This window comes from Martes martes (assembly GCF_963455335.1).
Source record: "Martes martes genome assembly, chromosome: 4".
NCBI classification, from domain to species: domain Eukaryota; kingdom Metazoa; phylum Chordata; class Mammalia; order Carnivora; family Mustelidae; genus Martes; species Martes martes.
Window position 1 is genome coordinate 155,990,476 of NC_137891.1, and position 18,566 is coordinate 156,009,041.

The 18,566-nt window shown below is 40.5% G+C and overlaps 1 protein-coding gene and 1 pseudogene across 4 annotated transcripts in view; both read left to right on the plus strand.

Moving 5' to 3' along the window:
• Positions 1–18,566, plus strand: part of GPBP1L1 (GC-rich promoter binding protein 1 like 1) — a 55,954-nt gene that overhangs the window by 33,892 nt on the left and 3,496 nt on the right. For all 3 annotated transcript variants that reach the window (XM_080800269.1, XM_080800268.1, XM_080800270.1), the window contains exons 6-10: positions 5,763–5,835; positions 7,062–7,255; positions 16,280–16,420; positions 17,281–17,439; positions 18,141–18,265. In XM_080800269.1, the coding sequence (XP_080656395.1) occupies positions 5,763–5,835; positions 7,062–7,255; positions 16,280–16,420; positions 17,281–17,439; positions 18,141–18,265 (692 nt within the window). The remainder of the gene's footprint in view (positions 1–5,762; positions 5,836–7,061; positions 7,256–16,279; positions 16,421–17,280; positions 17,440–18,140; positions 18,266–18,566) is intronic.
• On the plus strand, positions 12,665–13,371 carry LOC308340843 (dnaJ homolog subfamily A member 1-like; annotated as a pseudogene). Its single transcript has one exon. The product of its transcript is annotated as a dnaJ homolog subfamily A member 1-like (transcript).

Below are 18,566 nucleotides of genomic sequence, written 5' to 3' on the forward strand. Positions count from 1 at the left end.
CATGAGGGAACTTTACTGTTGCGGTAGGTAATTTTGTTTTTAGAGAGGTTTAGGAGTTATAAACATTTTTCAAAACTCATGAAATCGTATACTTAGTATATGTGTGTACCGTTGTATGTAAATTCTATTTAAAAATAGATTATCATCACCAAGCATGGTAGAAATAGATAAAATAAACCTCTTGATGTGATGCACTGAGGATGCAACCTCACCTCTTTAAATCCTTCCAGGAATGCATAGCGTGAATCTAACCATGAGAAAATTTCACACAAACTCAAGTTGGAGTTCTCCTATAAAGAATTACAAAAAATTCTTCAAAAGAACTAGCCTCTACTTTTTGAAAATGTTGTCATGGGGGCGCCTGGGTGGCATAGGTGGTTAAGCGTCTGCCTTTGATTCAGGTCATGATCTCCAGGTCCTGGAATCAAGCACTGCATTGGGCTCTGAGCTTGGTAGAAAGTCTGCTTCTGCCTCTCCTTCTGCTTGTGCTATCTCTCTCTCTCAAATAAATGAAACCTTTTAAAAAATAAAAATAAAAATTTTATCATGAAAGAAAAAATTCCAGATTAAAGAAAACTAAAGATAAAACAACCGAAGGAAGCCTGTGAGGAGGACCTTGCAGGCTCAGTTGGTGGGACTCTTGACCTCAAGATCATGAGTTCAAGCCCCGTGTTGGGCATGGAGCTTACTTGAAAAAAAAAAAAAAGGCAGCATACGATCCTTTGGACACTGGATGAGGGGAAAACGGTGTACATTTTAAAAATTCTGTTTTGCAGTAAAACTAATCAGTGTTATAGTTTGAATAAGTGTGACAGATTAGATAGTATTTGTTGATCTTAATTGCCTAATTTTTACAATTACACTGTGATTATGTTAATGTGTTTTTAAAGAAATACGTATTTAAGGATGAATGGTTTAGGTTGCAAATGGTTCCGGAAAAAATATATTTAGAGAGAATGTTGGAGTAAATGGTGTAAAATGTTGACATGAGAATCTAGACATCTGTGCAGGATGTACAAAAGTGTTTTTTTTTGTTTGTTTGTTTTAGATTTTATTTATTTATTTGACAGAACATGAGAGGGCACAAGCAGGGGGAGGGACAGAAGGAGAGGGAGAAGCAGGCTCCCCTCTAAGCAGGGTGCCAGATGCAGGACTTGATCCCAGGACCCTGGGATCATGACCTGAGCCGAAGGTAAGATGTTTAACCGACTGAGCCACCGAGGCACCCCAGAGTGAAATTATTTCTGGGGCCCCTGGGTGGCTCAGAAGAGTCTGGCTGGATCAATGAAGAGAGAAACCACAATAATTTGAACAGGGAAAGTACAAGATTGGGGTAATGAGCGGTTGGCTAGTAATAAAGAGAACACTAAAGAATATGAAGTAGCCAATATAAGGGACAGCTAATAACCCTAGGGCTAAGCTAGAGTGCCCAAGGGAGAGTCTCCCTCTTCCCCCGTCACCACCAGACCTTGTTTAAAAGGGCTTAGTTGGTGCTTACTGAGTGACAGAACAGTTGCTCGGGTGCTTTCAGGGAACATGCTGAAATCTGCCTTCTTGAGTACCCGGTAGAGCTGTTCAGATATCACTCTGCTACAAAACCACTCAAGTCAAAGCTCATGTGGACTTTAGAACCTGGCTTAGCAGGAGCTGGGTGCCACAGGAGCCTGCTGAGTAAGCGCACTGGAACAAGAAGCAGAAATCTTTTTCTTGCTCTCTACTGACAAAAAAGTTAACTTTCCACCTGGCAAGGGAAAAAATGTTAAGTGCCCAGACACATTTATACTGAGCAGGCAAAAAGGATGACTTTGGAACTAAGAAGCAATAAGTTGGTAAATGGCACTGAGTACTATCATTGTTTATATTAACCAGCCAGTGTATTCCCCTTTTAGGAGGTAGCCCCTCACTGAACACACAACAGTTGGAAATAGGATCCAGATTGAGCTGTGGAGGTGGAAACAGTAGAGACAAAGGAGAGTGAAGGTTGAGATAAAAGGGAGGGAGGAATGTAGCCAGGGCATGAAAGAAACTAAGCCACCGTATTTTTTAACACTTTATGAAAACAACAGAGAGCTCTAAAGTTTGATGTCAGAAAAGCTTTCTTGACCCACATTTACAAAAACTAACCATACGTAAATGAACATAAAGGATCAAGAGAATAAGGAGCAGAGTAACATCCCTACAGTGCAGAGTACACCTGTACAGCATGTCCACAAAACAGATAAGAACCTTTTAAAATTTACTCTTACTACAGTGTTACTATACTGTTTTAAAATTTAAATGATACTAAGAAAATGGCATAAGAACAACCTAAACCAGAAAAAAGTGCTAGAAATCAGGAAAGAAGTAATGAAAAATTTGATGGGGTGCCTGGGGTGGCTCAGTTGGTTAAGCATCTGTCTTCAGCTCAGGTTATGATCCTGGAGTCCCACATTGGGCTCCTTGCTCGGCGGGGAGTCTGCTTCTCCCTCCGACCTTTCCTCTCTCTCTCTCTCTCTCTCAAGTAAATAATAATAAGTAAAATCTTTTTTTAAAAAAAGTAATGAAAATTTTGAGGAAAAGGGAGACTAAACAAGGAACACAAGAGAATAATCAGTGTTTTTCAAGAATTACAAGAGGAAAACAAGAATTACAAGAGAACAAAGTTTTTTAAAGATTTTATTTATTAGGGAGAGAATAAGGGGGATTTGGGGAGAATGGAAGGAGAGGGACAACAGACTCTGCTGAGCACAGAGCCCAACATGGGGCTCAGTCCCATGACCCTGAGATCATGACCTGAGCCAAAATCAAGAGTCGGACATATGACCAATTGAGCTACCCCGGCACCCCAGAAGAGGAAATTTTTAAGTGAGGGAGGCACAGCCAGTTAAATGATCGACTTTGTTTCTGCTCAGTTCATAGTCTCAGAGTCCTGGGATTAAGCCCCAAGTGAGGCTCTGCACTCAGCAGGGAGTCTGTTTGGGATTCTGTCTCCTTCCCCTCCTACCCCTCTCCACCCTGTGCATGTATGTGTTCTCTTTCTTTCTCTCTTTCTCAAATAAATCTTTTTTCTTTTTTTTTTTTTTTTAAGTTAGAATTGAGGGGCTCATGGAGGGCTCATGACTCGGTCTCAGGGTTGTGAGTTCAAGCCCCACATTGAGGGTAGAGTTTACTTAATTTTTTAATGCTTCATTATTTTTAAAAATAAAAGAATGAGAAATGATATGGATCTGGTCAAAAAAGATCATCTATATATGTGTGTGTATATATATGTTAAGATCCTGTACACACACATACCCAGAAAAAAAAAAAAAGAACTGCTTAAAGGCTAAAAATTATAATTCAAGAATAATTTCTCGAAATACAGTAAGATTTGAGCTGTGAATTGAAAGATCAGCCAGAACAGCCAGCACCTAAGTAGGCTTATAAAATGCTAGACTGAAGTGAAAAAGAAAAATAGCCCTTGAACATCACGTCCCAGTGACTTAGAAAGAAAAATCAGACTTTGACAAAGTTTTATAATAGAAGTCAGTGGGGCGCCTGGGTGGCTCAGTGGGTTAAACCTCTGCCTTCTCTTCAGGTCATGGTCTCAGGGTCCTGGGATCAAACCCTGCATGGGGCTCTCTGCTCAGCAGGGAGCCTGCTTCCCCCCCGCCCCCCCCTGCCTGCCTCTCTGCCTACTTGTCATCTCTGTCTGTCAAATAAATAAATAAAATCTTTTTAAAAAGAAGTCAGTGGAATAACAATTATAGTAGTCAAAATGTTAGCCAATAATTTTATACCTTACCACCCTGCCTTGCCAAAATAAACATGTATAGAGGGGTTCTGTAGTCTCTACAACCAGCTTCCAGTTTATAGGAAATACAGAGTTACAACATTTATTTAAGTAACCTGTAGGTTAAGAGAAGTGATAGATGTTTTTTTGGAGACAAAACTGTCATTTTGAGGGACATACACTTGGGTGGTAAGAGCAAAGAGGTGATCACCATAAGTGAGGATAATGGTTATTTTTAGAGGGGGAGATGTTTGTTGTTTGAGTTTTTGGTTTTTTTTTTTTATTTAGTTTTTTTGAATGAAGCTTATAAAATGTTTCTGGTTTGGCTGTTAATGTTCTGTTGATTAAACTGAGTGAATTCAGTGGTGATTACAAGAACTTTTGCCCATTTGTTTTTATGCAGTTTTTCATATCTGTATATTTTACTATTTTTAAAAATCAGTGGAAAGAAATAAAAGATACCATATAAACAGGGACAGTATCTCTGAAAACCCTGAATAGAATGTGACTAAGAACACAAACCCATTAAAATGGGAAAATACAGCTTTTATCCATGGGGACTCCCCCTACCTGTAACTTTTCCATCCAGAGGAATGTAATTATCTGTCCTTCATATTTTGTCACTAATTTTTTCCATATATATGGTGAGTTGGTTCTTCAGTATATTTCTGTGCTTGTTCTATGCTTGTGGTTCTTGCCTTGATGGATTGAAAATACATACCTGCTGGGGTCTCATCCCTAGACATTTTGATTCAGAAGCTCAGTGGAATCTGGGCATCTTTCTGTTGTTTAATGTTCTATGGGTAATTTTGCCAAAAAGCCATTTTCCTACTCTATTAGTATATTGTAAAGTTTAGGCTTGGATACCAGTGTCATACTCATACCTCCTGTACGTTAGTTGTTAAGTGTTACTGCTCTTAACACTTTTCCATCCTTCCCCTCATCTCTTTCTCTTTTCCCGTTACCTTCATTATTCTCCTGAACTGTGGAATTGGTCTCCTCTAACGGTCTCCTAGTTGATGCTTAAGCCTCCAAATACATCCTTCAAGCTGCTGCCAGACTGTTGTAAACTTAATGATTATGGATACGTTTACTGCATGAGAGATGGATCTTCAATACCTACAGAATAAAATTAAGTCTCGCTAAAAAATCTGGCTACTTTGCCTACTTTGCCAGATATCTCTTTCACCACAGAAAGTTCCCTCCTTCCCTAGTGCTAATCATTCTAAACTATTTGCAGATCTCTGAATATTCTTATTTTTCGTGCTTTCCTGTCTAGGTGTTCATTGAGCATCCTATTCCTGGAATCACCCATTTTCCAGCTTTGGAATTCATCTTTAAGGATTCTTCTTAGTCATTGACCGTCTAATGAAACTTTTTCTGATAGCACTTCTCTTTCAAGTGGAACTGACTATTTCTTCTTCCCTAATATAAATTTTTATCATAGACCTGGTAACCTTTTATTGTGCTCATTTGTCTACAAGTATATATCTTTATAGTGGAACTGTGACCCTTGTGGGCATGGAGGGGGCTCTTCTTAATTGTCTTAATTGCCTTTGTATTCCTAGCAAAATCCCTTTCACATGGTCTGCCTCTGCCCGAAAGCAGTCTTAGGAAAGCTACCCATACTATACATTTCACTGACCAGATTATCCTTAAATCTGAGAAAAGTGATCTGTATTCTTGTCCATTCAGTTTTCTGTGCCTCCTTATATTCCGTGAATACCCTATTGGAAGATAAGAACTTGCACATTTAGTCTGTTTCATTAAAAATATTTTTTTAGTCCTCTTATGTTAAAGGAAATGAAACCCAAGATAGCCTAAGACTAATATAAGATCTTTGGATTTAGCATTTCAGTATCTTCTGCTTACTTGTCGATTCTGAATACAGCGTTATGTAAGTGCTGCTGATACATAATTATCGGATAGGTTCCATGGTGATGGCTGCTTTGTGAAAAGTGCCAAAATGATTAGCTTTCTTTATCAACCATTAATATCCCTTTTTTCCTAGCCTTCTTTGAATCCAGAAGCTGGCAAACAGAATCAGCCATGCAGACCTATTGGGACCCCTTCTGGAGTGTGGGGTAGGTAGATTTTGCCATTTTAAAGGCGCACAACTTTACATTTTTCTTAGCATGGAGAGGAGCAAAAATTCTTTCTCTCTTTTTTGTTTGTTTCTTTCTCTTTTTTTCTCATCTCATCCATTTGCACATGGTAACTAACACTTATTATCTCTTACTGTGCCCACCCAAAATACCATTGAAATGTAATGGTCTTGGAGTCATGATACAGATAATTGAGAGCCTGTAAAGCCCTAAATTTGAAAACAGATTTTAAGCAGAGGGAGAATTATCTAAAGCTTATGAGAAGTAATGTTTAATTAACATCGCTAATTCATTTATAACAACTAAAGTGAATTTTTTGTGTTATAATTGTTTCCTAAATATTTGGCAGGCAAATATAGTGGTATTTTCTAAGCATTCTTTCATATTAGTAGATAGTCTTCTGAAGTGTTGTCTGAAAAGGCTGGCTAATACCACATTTTACGGACGGTTTTGTTCAACTAGGTTCCAGTTGTTGAGGGGTTTTTTTTGTTTAAGGGGATTGAGGGGTAGGTTTGGCAGTTAATGAATGTGGCTTGTTGTAGAGAGCAGGGTGAAGACAAATACATACATAGGCTTATAAAAAATGAAGAGACAAATCAGTGTATTTCATACCAAACCTGATCTGTAGTTTTGGAATCGTTGGCATTTACAAATGAGACTCTCCTCATCCCTACCTTAGACCTATTTAGACCTGTTTAGTAGTTAGGCATCTGATTGGGATGGCTTTAGTATATCTGAATACTGGTTTTAGATCTTGAATTATAGGATTAAAGGTGCTTATTGTGCTGTTTCCCCTTTGTTAATGGTTTAAAGGTTTACTCCACTTTGCCTCATCAGAAGGTCCCAGGGTAGCCTCCTTTCCCGCGATTTCAGCATTTCTCTCCATTCCCATGCTGACAGGAACTGCCATACTTGGATATATTCTTGTTTGGTGTGTGTCTGAATGATCACACAAGACAAGTTATGCCCCTGAAGGACTACTAACACCTTTGGTTGTTATGGTTGATTTATGAATTTAGCTTCATATGCTGCCTTTTTCCTATAATCCCCAAGTAGTGTCATTTTTGAGAATATGTGTTAAGTGCACACCAGGAAATGTTTGTCCCTCAGTTTCAACAGTTCTTTGTTGAAAGTGAGGACTTCATATATACTGTGCTTAACCATTATTTGACATTCTTTTGTCTCTTCACTATTGTATTTCACAGAAAACCCACCTAGTGCCAAGCAACCCTCCAAAATGCTAGTCATCAAAAAAGTTTCCAAAGAAGATCCTTCTGCTGCCTTCTCTGCTGCATTCACCTCACCAGGATCTCACCATGCAAATGGGAACAAATCATCAACCATGGTTCCAAGTGTCTATAAGAACCTGGTTCCTAAGCCTGCACCACCTCCTTCGAAGGTATGATTTGGAATCAATGTAAGAACCCTATATAGCAGAGGCTTGGGAATAAATCGGGGAAAAAATCAGTAAATTTATTTTTTCCCATTGAATCATTCATCAGATACTCATTCAGTACCTAATATATGTATAGTATTTTACTCTGTCTCCAAACTCTCTACTTCTTCTAACTGGATTTTTAGTAGGCTTCTCATACTGTTCGCTTCATCTCATAAACCTTCTTCTGATTTGCTCTTTCCATTAATAGCATCAACATCCATCTGATCACTTGGCTGATTATCAGATTGGCTTCTTTCCTACTCCTCCTCATCACTCATTCTCGTATACCAAGCAATTATAAATTCCCTGTCACTTACTCCCTCTGTGATGTCCTATGCCCTTGCCACCTCCCATGTACTATTGTAGTGCACCCTTCTGTTTTCTCATCTCTCTGTATTCATCTTGCACAAAACTGTCAAAATGATCATCCTAAAACAGTTTGAACATATGACATCCTTTCCTCAGTCACTTCAGCAGTCCCAAACCATCTATAGCAGGGTTTGGTAAACTTCTATAAAGAGTCAGATAATAAATAATTTAGGCTTTGCTGGTCACCTGTGACATGCAGTCTTTGTTACATTTACCTTTCTTTTCTTTTCTTTCCTTCTTTCTTTCTGTTTCTTGTTTGTTTTACAATGCCTGAAAAGTGTAAAAATTACATTAATAGCTCATGGGCCATAAAGAAACAGGCCTCTGGCCCATGGGTGTTCCTTACCAACCCCAATCTTATAATACAGTGTCTGAACTCCTTAGCAGTGGCATATATAATTCTTTATAGCCTAAGCCTAATCCATCTTTTATATTTCACTACCCCTTCTTTCTCTTACCTGGAAAATTATTCATCCTTCAAATTCATGTCATCTGCTGTGAGAAGCCTTTTTTTTTTAAGATTTTATTTATTTATTTGACAGAGAAAGAGAGAGAGAGATCACAAGCAGGCAGAGCAGCAGGCAGGCGGGGAGGGGGGAAACAGGCTCTGTGCTGAGCAGAGAGCCCAATGCAGGGCTTGATCCCAGGACCCCAGGACCATGACCTGAGCCGAAGGCAGAGGCCCAACCCACTGGGCCACCCAGGTGCCCCTGGGAATCCTTTTCTATCACACATATCTAAAGATCTCATTAATCTTTATATCTCTGATTGAATAGCACTCTGTCTCTTATCACAATATCTATAACACTTAATTACATCACTTTATTTTCTCACAAAAGCACATAATAATTGCTTTAATGAATTCTAGCCACCATACAGAAGTAATTAGAATTGACTTCATTATTGAGAGGAAAACCAGTGAGCATTCATTCATTTTCCTTTGTTTGTAAGCACTGTGTTTGGTGGTTCTGAGCAATACAGAGAAGTACAACACTGGTCGTGACTATCCATGAGCTGAAAGTCTAATTGGGATAATAAGATAAAACAACATGAACAGTCATGTGATATGTATGAAATAAAATAGTAACAGATGCTGATAACAAATTTTAAACAGACTTGGAATAACTAAATGAATTAAACACTAGTGTTAAATTCAGAGGAGCAAGATCAGTTCAGATTATGACCATCAAGGAAAATTTTGCTGAAAACTTGTCATTTGAACTGATCTTTGAAGGATGGGCCAGATTTGGATAGGCAGAAAAAGGTCTAGAGAGTTTTGCACATCATAAGAGAAGTAGTGGTTAAATATAAGTTCTGAAACCAGAAAACACTGCAACAGTTGAGGGATAGCAAATGATTATAAATACTCCTGGGAGCACTAGGAAAATAACCAGACTAGGGGTCCTTATCCTAGTGGTAATGAATGAAGCTTTCAGGGTAGATAACATCTCTAAGGAAAAAGAGTAGAAGAGTAAAGAATGGGAAAATAAAACTTAGAGGAATATTTAATAATTTGTAAATATTAGGAAAATAACAATATGGTCAATAAGACTAAGAAACTATAATTCAGACATCAAAAAAATAGTAAACTGTCACAAAAATCTGGTTAGATGACTTTAAGTTAGAAACTAGGGTTGTCAACACTTGACAGTGCTGCTGATAAGTTGAGGAAAATAAATGAAAAAGGGGTTTTGACCTTAGCAATTGGAAAGGTTTAGGTCACCTTTGAGTTGAGGTTTAGGAGAGTAGTGTAAGATTTCAGGGCCTCTGGAATTAATGTGGGTAGAAGTAGAGGTAGTGGCAACTTTGAGACTTGACAGTAAAAGGAAATAGAATATAGGTGGTGGTAAAGTTAAGTGAAAGGATGAAGAAAATCTGTAGGAAAAAGCCCTTGAAGTATACTTGAAAGAGGTCATTAAAGAATCATAGTCTAGGGGTACCTGGATGGCTTGGTCATTAGGCGTCTGCCTTCGGCTCAGGTCATTATCCCTGAGTCCTGGGATCAAGCCCCACATGGGTCTCCCTGCTCAGCAGGAAGCCTGCTTCTCCCTCATCCACTTGCCTTGCTTGTGTTCCTGCTCTCACTGTCTCTCTCTCTCTGTCAAATAAATAAAATCTTTATTTAAAAAAAAGAATCAGGGGCACCTGGGTGGCTCAGTGGGTTAAAGCCTCTGACTTTGGCTCGGGTCATCATCTCAGGGTCCTGGGATCAAGCCCCGCATCGGACTCTGCTTGGCGGGGAGTCTGTTTCCCCCTCTTTCTGCCTGCCTCTCTGCCTATCTGTCAAGTAAATAAATAAAAAATCTTTAAAAAAAATTAAATTAAAAAAAGAATCATGGTCTAGGAAGAAATGAGTAGTAATAAAACTGATTGGCAAGTGGAATTCTCTTTGAAAGGGTTTAAGATACTTGTTTATCTGATGTAGAAGGAAAAGAGTCAAGAGAGCAACTACTACGTAGGAAACACTATAGCGTGGAAATTAACATCAGGGCTTTGGAGTAGATAGAGTCCACTTTGCACCTTCTTTGTGATATGACCATGGGCAGGTTTCTTAAGTTTTAAGTCTCAGTTTTATCATCTATAAAATGGGGTAGTAGTACCTATCTTTTAAGGTTTTTGTGAGATGTAAATGAGGTTTTATTAGGTATTTAAAACTGTCATATAGTGGGGCGCCTGGGTGGCTCAGTGGGTTAAGCCTCTGCCTTCGGCTCAGGTCATGATCCCAGGGTCCTGGGATCGAGCCCCATATCCGGCTCTCAGCTCAGCAGGGAGCCTGCTTCCTTCTCTCTCTCTGCCTGCCTCTCTGCCTCCTTGTGATCTCTGTCTGTCAAATAAATAAATAAAATCTTCAAAAAAAAATTTATAAAAAAAAAAAACTGTCATATAGTAAGTGCTAATAATTATTGCTATTATTATCAACACACTTTGTTTGTTCCATTCCTTAAGAGGTTTTATAAGTGTTACTTCATTTGAAATGTCTGCAAGCCTTCTGTTAAACTATAGAGAGTATAAAAATGAGTTAAAACAATATCATATCCTCTAACACTTAAGAAAGCTTTTGAGTGTGAAGAAATGGCAAGGACAAAAGTCAGGACACAGAGCTTAAGATTAGTTTAGCTGTTTTATAGGACTATCATAAGTCAAGGATAGAATGAAAATCAGAAAACTAAGCTAAAGGCTATTAATGTCTTTGCAGAAGGTCATGAAGCCTGAACAGGGGTGATGAAAGTGGGCAGAGATGGGAGGTGGCACACAGTGGGAAGGAAATAGGACACTGTGCATTCTTCTCTGGAAAACCAGGATAACTACGGAGCCATTCATTAGAGTTAAGAGAGAGAGATCAGTTTTCAGGAAAAGTTGATGAGAGGTTCTAGGTGTGTGAAATGTGAGGTATTAGAGGAGGGAGTATTAGGTGAGATGACTGGGAAGCAGACATGGATTTATCCAGTCATTTTCTCTAGGCATTCAGTGGTTACTACACATTGAGTATCTGTGTACTAAAAACTATGTCACTAGAGGCATAAAATAATCTTAAAAGAGTTTGTTATCTAGTACAGAGACAGATATAAAAAATAAATGTTCTCTGCCTGGAGAGGGTCCTCAGACTCTTCATAGATAAGGTCATACTTGAACTGGGTTTTGAAGGGGAAAAGGAAAGAATGGCCATTTGTTTGTATCTTTCTATGTTCCAAGACCTTTGTCAAGCCTTTTACATGTATTGTATAACATTTACTCCTCTAATCCTAGGATGCAGAAAGTTATGTAATATAAGGTTCCATAGCTGAAAATTATGTAATAGAAGGTTCCATAGCTAGTGAAGTGATGGAGTCAGGACTCTTAAACCAGGCTTGTCTGACTTCAGTCCAGGGCTCTTTCTGGTGCTTCAAATTGCATCCCATTCTGAAGGACTAAAAAGGAGGGAGTTGAGAATTCAGGTTTTAGAGTCAGACTTCATGCCACTCTTTAAGGCTGTGATTTTCAGCAAGTTATTTAATTTTGCTAAACTTGTTTCCTTAAAAATAAACTGGAGCTAATTACATCTGTCACATAATTGTGATAAAAGAATAAAATCAGAAGTTTTAAAAGTACTTGGAATATAATATTGGCACATCCTAAGTAGTCAGTAAATAGTTTAAAAAACAATAGGAGGGGCAACTCAGTTAGATGAGCATCTGCCTTTGGCTGCAGTCGTCGTCTCAGTCCTGGGATCGATTCCCGTGTCAGGCTCCCTGCTCTGTGAGGAATCTGCTTCTTTCTCTCCCTCTGCCCTTTCTCCACGAATGTTCTCCCTCCCTCTCTCTCAAATAAGTAAATTTTTAAATCTTTTTTTTTTTTTTAAAGATTTTATTTATTTATTTGAGAGACAGAGATCACAAGTAGGCAGAGAGGCAGGCAGAGAGAGAGGAGGAAGCAGGCTTCCCGCTGAGCAGAGAGCCCGATGTGGGGCTCGATCCCAGGACCCTGGGATCATGACCCGAGCCGAAGGCAGAGGCTTTAACCCACTGAGCCACCCAGGAGCCCCGTAAATTTTTAAATCTTAAATAAATAAATAAATAAATAGAGTACAGGTTGCCTGACTGGCTCAGTCCACGGTGCATGTGGCTCTTGATTTTGGGGTCGTGAGTTCGAGCCACATGGCATAGGGATTACTTTAAAAAAAAAAAAAAAAAAACAGTAGGAGTTTGTTAGGGAGCAAGTAGATGGGGCTTTCCAGCAGAGGAACTCTTGTTACCTAAAAAAAAGAAAGAAAGGTAAAATGTGCCATGTTTGGGAAAAGACAAATGCTTAAATATGGCTGGTAATTGGGAATTGGTTGCAGGGGCGGGGGGGCAGGGAGTATAAGTTAAGACAGTCCAGTCCTGGAGGTTTTTCTTTTTTTCTTTCAAGATTTTATTTATTAATTTGAGAGAGAGCAGTGAGAGTGAGAGAGCACAGGCGGTGGGGGATGGGAGGGGTGGTGCTCCCCCACACTGGCCTTGGCCCTCTCACCATCTATAGAAAATGATGAAAGAAACCACTTACTATGATTTTTGGGGGGTCAAACCCAGTGCCACCCAGGACAAATTGAAAAAACCTTATAGAAAACTAGCCTTGAAGTACTACCCTGATAACAATCCAAATGAAAGAGAGATGTTTAAACAGATTTCTCAGGCTTACAAAGTAGTCTCTGATGCAAAGAAAAGGGAATTATATGACAAAGGAGGCGAACAGGCAGTTAAAGAAGGTGGAGCTGGTGGTGGTTTGGGCTCCCCCATAGACCTCTTTGATATGTTTTTTGGAGGAGGAGGAAGGATGCCCAGAGAAAGGAGAGGTAAAAATGTTGTGCATCAGCTCTCAGTAACCTTAGAAGATATATATTATATAACTGCAACAAGTCAACTAGCCCTGCAAAAGGACGTGATTTGCGATAAATGTGAAGGCTGAGGTGGTAAGAAAGGAGCAGTCGAATGTCCCAATTGCCAAGGTACTGGAATGCAAATTAGAATTCATCAGATAGGACCTGAAATGGTTCACCAAATTCAGTCTGTGTGCGTGGAGTGCCAGGGCCATGGGGAATGTATCAGTCCTAAAGATCTAAAAGCTGCAATGGAAGGAAGATAGTTTGAGAGAAGATTCTAGGAGATAATACTGACAAAGGCATGAAAGATGGCCAGAAGATACATTCCATGGTGAAGAGACCAAGAACCAGGACTGGAACCAGGAGATAATATCCTTGTTTTAGATCAGAAGGACCATGCTGCTTTTACTTGGTGAGGAGAGGACCTTTTCATATGGGGACATACAGCTGGTTGAAGCACTGTGTGGCTTTCAAAAGCCAGTATCTACTCTTGACAACCAAACCATTGTCATCACCTCTTATTCAGGTCAAATTGTCAAGCATGGAGATATCAAGTGTGTGCTAAATGAAGGCATGCCAATTTATCATAGACCATATGAGAAGGGTCACCTAATCATCGAATTTAAGGTGAACGTCCCTAGAATGGGTAATAGCAATCTCTCATTCTCCAGAAACAGGTGTTGTTTTTTTTTTAATAGCTGGCCTGGCCTTGGAATATAATACAACAAGATATTTGGTTATTTATTGAAAGAGCTATTTTATTAAAATAGGGATAGAGATGACGGGGCGCCTGGGTGGCTCAGTGGGTTAAAGCCTCTGCCTTTGGCTCAGGTCATGATCCCAGGGTCCTGGGATTGAGCACTGCGTTGGGCTCTCTGCTCAGCAGGGAGCCTGCTTTCCCCTCTCTCTCTGCCTGCCCCTCTGCCTACTTGTGATCTCTCTGTCAAATAAATAAATAAAATCTTTTTTTAAAAAATAGGGATAGAGAGGAGTATTCCAGAGAATTGAATAGTAAGTAATAATGAGCAAGTGTAAGACAACAGATACTGACTTATGCAGAAAAGCTTGGCAATAAAAGGATGATAGTGTAAAAGAAAATAAATGTTTGGGTTTTCCCCCTAGCTTCAGTAAGGTGGCTTAGCGTGTTTATAGATAAAGGGGAGGAACTTACTGGAAGTTAGGAAGAAATAATTGATAATTCTGAAAGGAAAGAGAATGAACACATGTAGAATGGTGAAAGGGGGTAGGAAGCTATTGAACTTGAGGTGCAAAAGGAGAGAGTAGGGGAAAGTTTGGATCTAGTGACTTCTGATTTCTTAGTCCAATATGAGAAGGCAAGATCATTTGAGGTGGAGGGAGTTGGGATTGATTTGGAGTTTGAAAGAAAGAAGAGGACATTTAAAAACCCGTGGTTGATAGGTGGTTCACTTTGGTGGATTTGTATGTATAAAATTCCTCTAATAAAAGAAGACATGAGGCATAGGTTTTCTCCATTGAGCAGCGAGCTATATAGCATAGTGTTGTTTGAGTATTGAAAATTAAGATTGAATTGGAATAAAGTTGGGCAGAAATGTAGGTATCCTATTGCATGTAACACTCTGGTACAAACTTTCCATACCAGTATGGCAAAAATGCAAGTTTTGGAGTGTCCTGAAGTGCCAGTGTTAAAAGAAAGACAAAGCATCTGATAACCATCTACAACTCTGGGGAAGGTAGGGGAATTATCATCTTTGATAATGAGCCTTACATAAGCAGCCATCATTTAGATTTCTTGCATCAGTGGAGAAAAAAATTAATCTCCATTCCAGTTGGGTCGTTGTCTCTCTTATCTGCTTGCATGTTCTTTTTGGAGACACTACAGAAAAAACAATACTACATATTACTTGAGTAACCTTAGACAAATTATGTAACTTCCTTAACCTTAGTGTCATTTTTCTGTAAAAAGTTGACCTAGGGGCACCTGGGTGGCTCAGTGGGTTAAAGCCTCTGCCTTCGGCTCAGGTCATGATCCTGGGGTCCTGGGATCAAGCCCCACATCGGGCTCTCTGCTCAGCAGGGAGCCTACTTCCTCCTATCTCTCTGCCTGCTGCTCTGCCTACTTGTGATCTCTGTCAAATAAATAAATAAAATCTTTAAAAAAAAAAAAGTTGACCTAATAATTATACCTAATTGGGTTAAGAATGAAAATGGTATGACAATCATCTGGTAAACCCCAATTATATTAATTCCCTTCCTGAAGCCTATAGTATCTTCTTTAATACAACAAAGAAATTCTTTTCACTCAGACCCTTCTGTTGTCTTTGCAGTTTCTCAGTTTTAATTGTTTCATTCTGGAAAAATGGACATTTTTCACTTGCTTCAGCCTCACTCCATTGATGTGCTTTATCTTTCCTGTTCTCCTCAGATAATGTGATCAGCTCAAAGAGTGGGGCATGCCTGGGTGGCACAGTCGATTAACCATCCAGCTCTTGGTTTCTGCTCAGGTTGTGATCTCAGGGTCATGGGATGGAGCCCTGAATCACGCTCCACGCTGAGTACAGAGTCTGCTTGAGATTCTCTCTCCCTTCCCCTCTACCCCTCCCACTTCGGCTGTGTGTGCTCGTTCTCTCAGTCTCTCTGTCTCTCAAATAAATAAATTAAATCTTTAAAAAAAGAATATTCCAGTCGCACTACAGTGCCCAGTCATGATTGGGATTAGGGCCAGAGTGACAGAATGGGCCCAGACCCCACAAAGCCAAGCAAAGAAGGGACCAAACCAGAATTGTCTAGCCATTTATATTGCCCCCCTGGCCTAGAAGTAGCTTCCTGTCATTGAAGTTCCTGGAAAACAGCCTTTTTTTTTTTCTCTTTAAAGAATCAGGATTACATCCATGGTTAACAAATATGCCATAAAAAAGGAGTATTGTAGTGTCCAGTAAGTTTGGGAAATTCTGCCTCTCAAGTTCACATGTGTTCACATTCACAAATACTATTAATGTATAGTAAAGAAACCTATTGAAGTTTACTCACCTCAGCATCTCCCACACTTAGCTGAATTAGAGCTCTCTTTTTGAGAATTCCTATTACTATCCCATGACACTTCTGGTTCCCGTCTGCTTTTTTCCTTCAAGTGCCTAACCTCAGGAAGAGGTTGCATACCTCCCAGACCTGTTAAGATGGGTAAGCTCTAGGAACTCATGTTACCGCATGACATTTTATTCTTTGCTTTATGTGATCTTCCAGGCTGAGTTTCTGTCTCCATACTTGTGCTGACTGATTTGTTCTTTCTTCCCATGTAGCCCAGTGCATGGAAAGCTAACAGAATGGAACACAAATCAGGATCCCTTTCCTCTAGCCGGGAGTCTGCTTTTTCCAGTCCGATCTCTGTTACCAAACCAGTAGTACTGGCTGGTGGCACAGTTTTAAGCTCTCCTAAAGAGGTGAGTGAAGATAAGGCCAAGCAGCCTTTTCTAAAATTGTCATTTCCCATTTACTAAGGTACATGGTGTAACATGTAAACCTCTAATTCCATTTCCTTTGTAGCTGTGTTTAGCTCAGTCATTTTTTTCTTTTTTCTTTTTTTTTTAAAGATTTTATTTATTTATTTGACAGAGATCCCAAGTAGGCAGAGAGGCAGGCAGAGAAAGAAGGGGAAGCAGGCTCCCCGCTGAGCAGAGAGCCCGATATGGGGCTCAATCCCAGGACCCCGAGATCATGACCCAAGCTGAAGGTAGAGGCCTAACCCACTGAGCCACCCAGGCGCCCCTAGCTCAGTCATTTCTTTACTGGTGATTCCCATTTGCCTCCGAAGATGGGCCGTAGCTGAGTGGAGTAGTTGCTCTGTGGTAGACTGGGGTCAGCCTGTGGTAGACTGGCATGAAAGATCAAAGAGGAGCTATAGGAGCCATACAGTCTCCTGCAGGAGCCTTGCAAAGCTGTGGGCGTCTGGGTAGCTCAGATGGTTAAGCATGCACCTTGGGCTCAGGCTGTGCTCCCAGGGTCCTGGGATCAAGCCCCACATGGGGCTTCCTGCTCAGCAGGGAGCCTGCTTCTCCCTCTCCCTCTGCTCTTCCCTCCTGCTCGTTCTCTCTCTGTTTCTCTCAAATAAATAAAACCTTTAGGAGAAAAAAAATGTAAAGCTGAAGTCTGTTTTTTAAATGAAAAGGAGAGTTTATTTTTGGTAAAAGAGTGATAATTAGGCTTCCAAATTCTAGAGATCAGTACCATGTAGAAGTGACCCAGAGAGTCCCAGTTCTTGCTGTTTGCTGTCAGGAGCAATCTATTTGTGGTATTTGCCCAGAGTCCCTCCAGCACTACTCCTCCGATTGAGATCAGCTCCTCTCGCCTGACCAAGCTCACCCGCCGAACTACCGACAGGAAGAGTGAGTTCCTGAAGACTCTAAAGGACGACCGGAATGGAGACTTCTCAGAGAACAGAGACTGTGACAAGCTGGAGGATGTAAGAGCATAAGGTTTTTCTGGGGCAACATAAGGGTTTTCCTGTGTTGCATATGTACTTTTTTTAAAAAGTCTAATTGGGGGCACCTGGGTGGCTCAGTTATTAAGCATCTGCCCTTGGCTCGGGTCATGATCCCAGGGTCCTGGGATCATGCCCCGCATCGGGCTCCCTGCTTAGTGAGGAGTCTGCTTCTCCCTCTCCCACTCCCCCTGCTTGTGTTCCCTCTCACTGTTTCTCTTTCTCTCTCTGTCAAATAAAATCTTCAAAAAAAAAAAAAATTTAAAAATGTCCCTCCTTAAAATGCTTTCTTAAAAGCCACACCCTGTAATTTCCAGGAGTCCCAACATTGGCCAGCTATCAAGTGGCAACTCCTAGCTGCAAGGGACTCTAGAAAGGGCAACTTTCTAAAGCTGAGCCCAGTAGTTCTTGAGTCCAAATTGTGAAGGAAGACAAGAGCACTGATACCAAATCCGTATGCAGTAGCACCTACCACCGTTGACAGTCTGAAGTTAGGCTCCTAAGCAGGTGGTGTGCTTGCGAAGTCCTAGGACGGTGAGCAAGGCCTCATTTTTGAATGGGGACTACCTGTGTGCTGAAGTTCCCTGGAGAGCATATCACTCGGTTCTGACTCTTTAATCTTGCAGATTGTGTATCTTGCCACAAAGGGTCATTGAACCAAGTGTGTCCTTTCCTTCTTTCAGTTGGAGGACAACAGCACACCTGAACCAAAGGAAAATGGAGAGGAAGGCTGTCATCAGAATGGTCTTACTCTCCCTGCAGAGGAGGAAGGGGAGGTCCTCTCACACTCTCTGGAAGCAGAGCATCGGTAAGTGAAGATCACGGGCATGCTGTGTATGGCCTGTAAGGAGCTTGAACATCCTTAAGACGTCTCAGGTGGAGTCTGACCTGCAGAGAGAAGTGTTCTAGGGCACCATAACCTGTCCTCTCTTTATGCCCCACCTTGCCTGTTGCCCACTGGGCATTCCTTTATGGGTTTGCTTTTTCACAACTTTCCTCTGCGAGGCTTTCATGTAGTTTAGTTTCAGATTCAGTTTATAACTCCATTTGGAGAGGGGAACCTATTTCCTAGGACTATTGTGCTGGCCCTTCGACCCTCCTAACCCAAG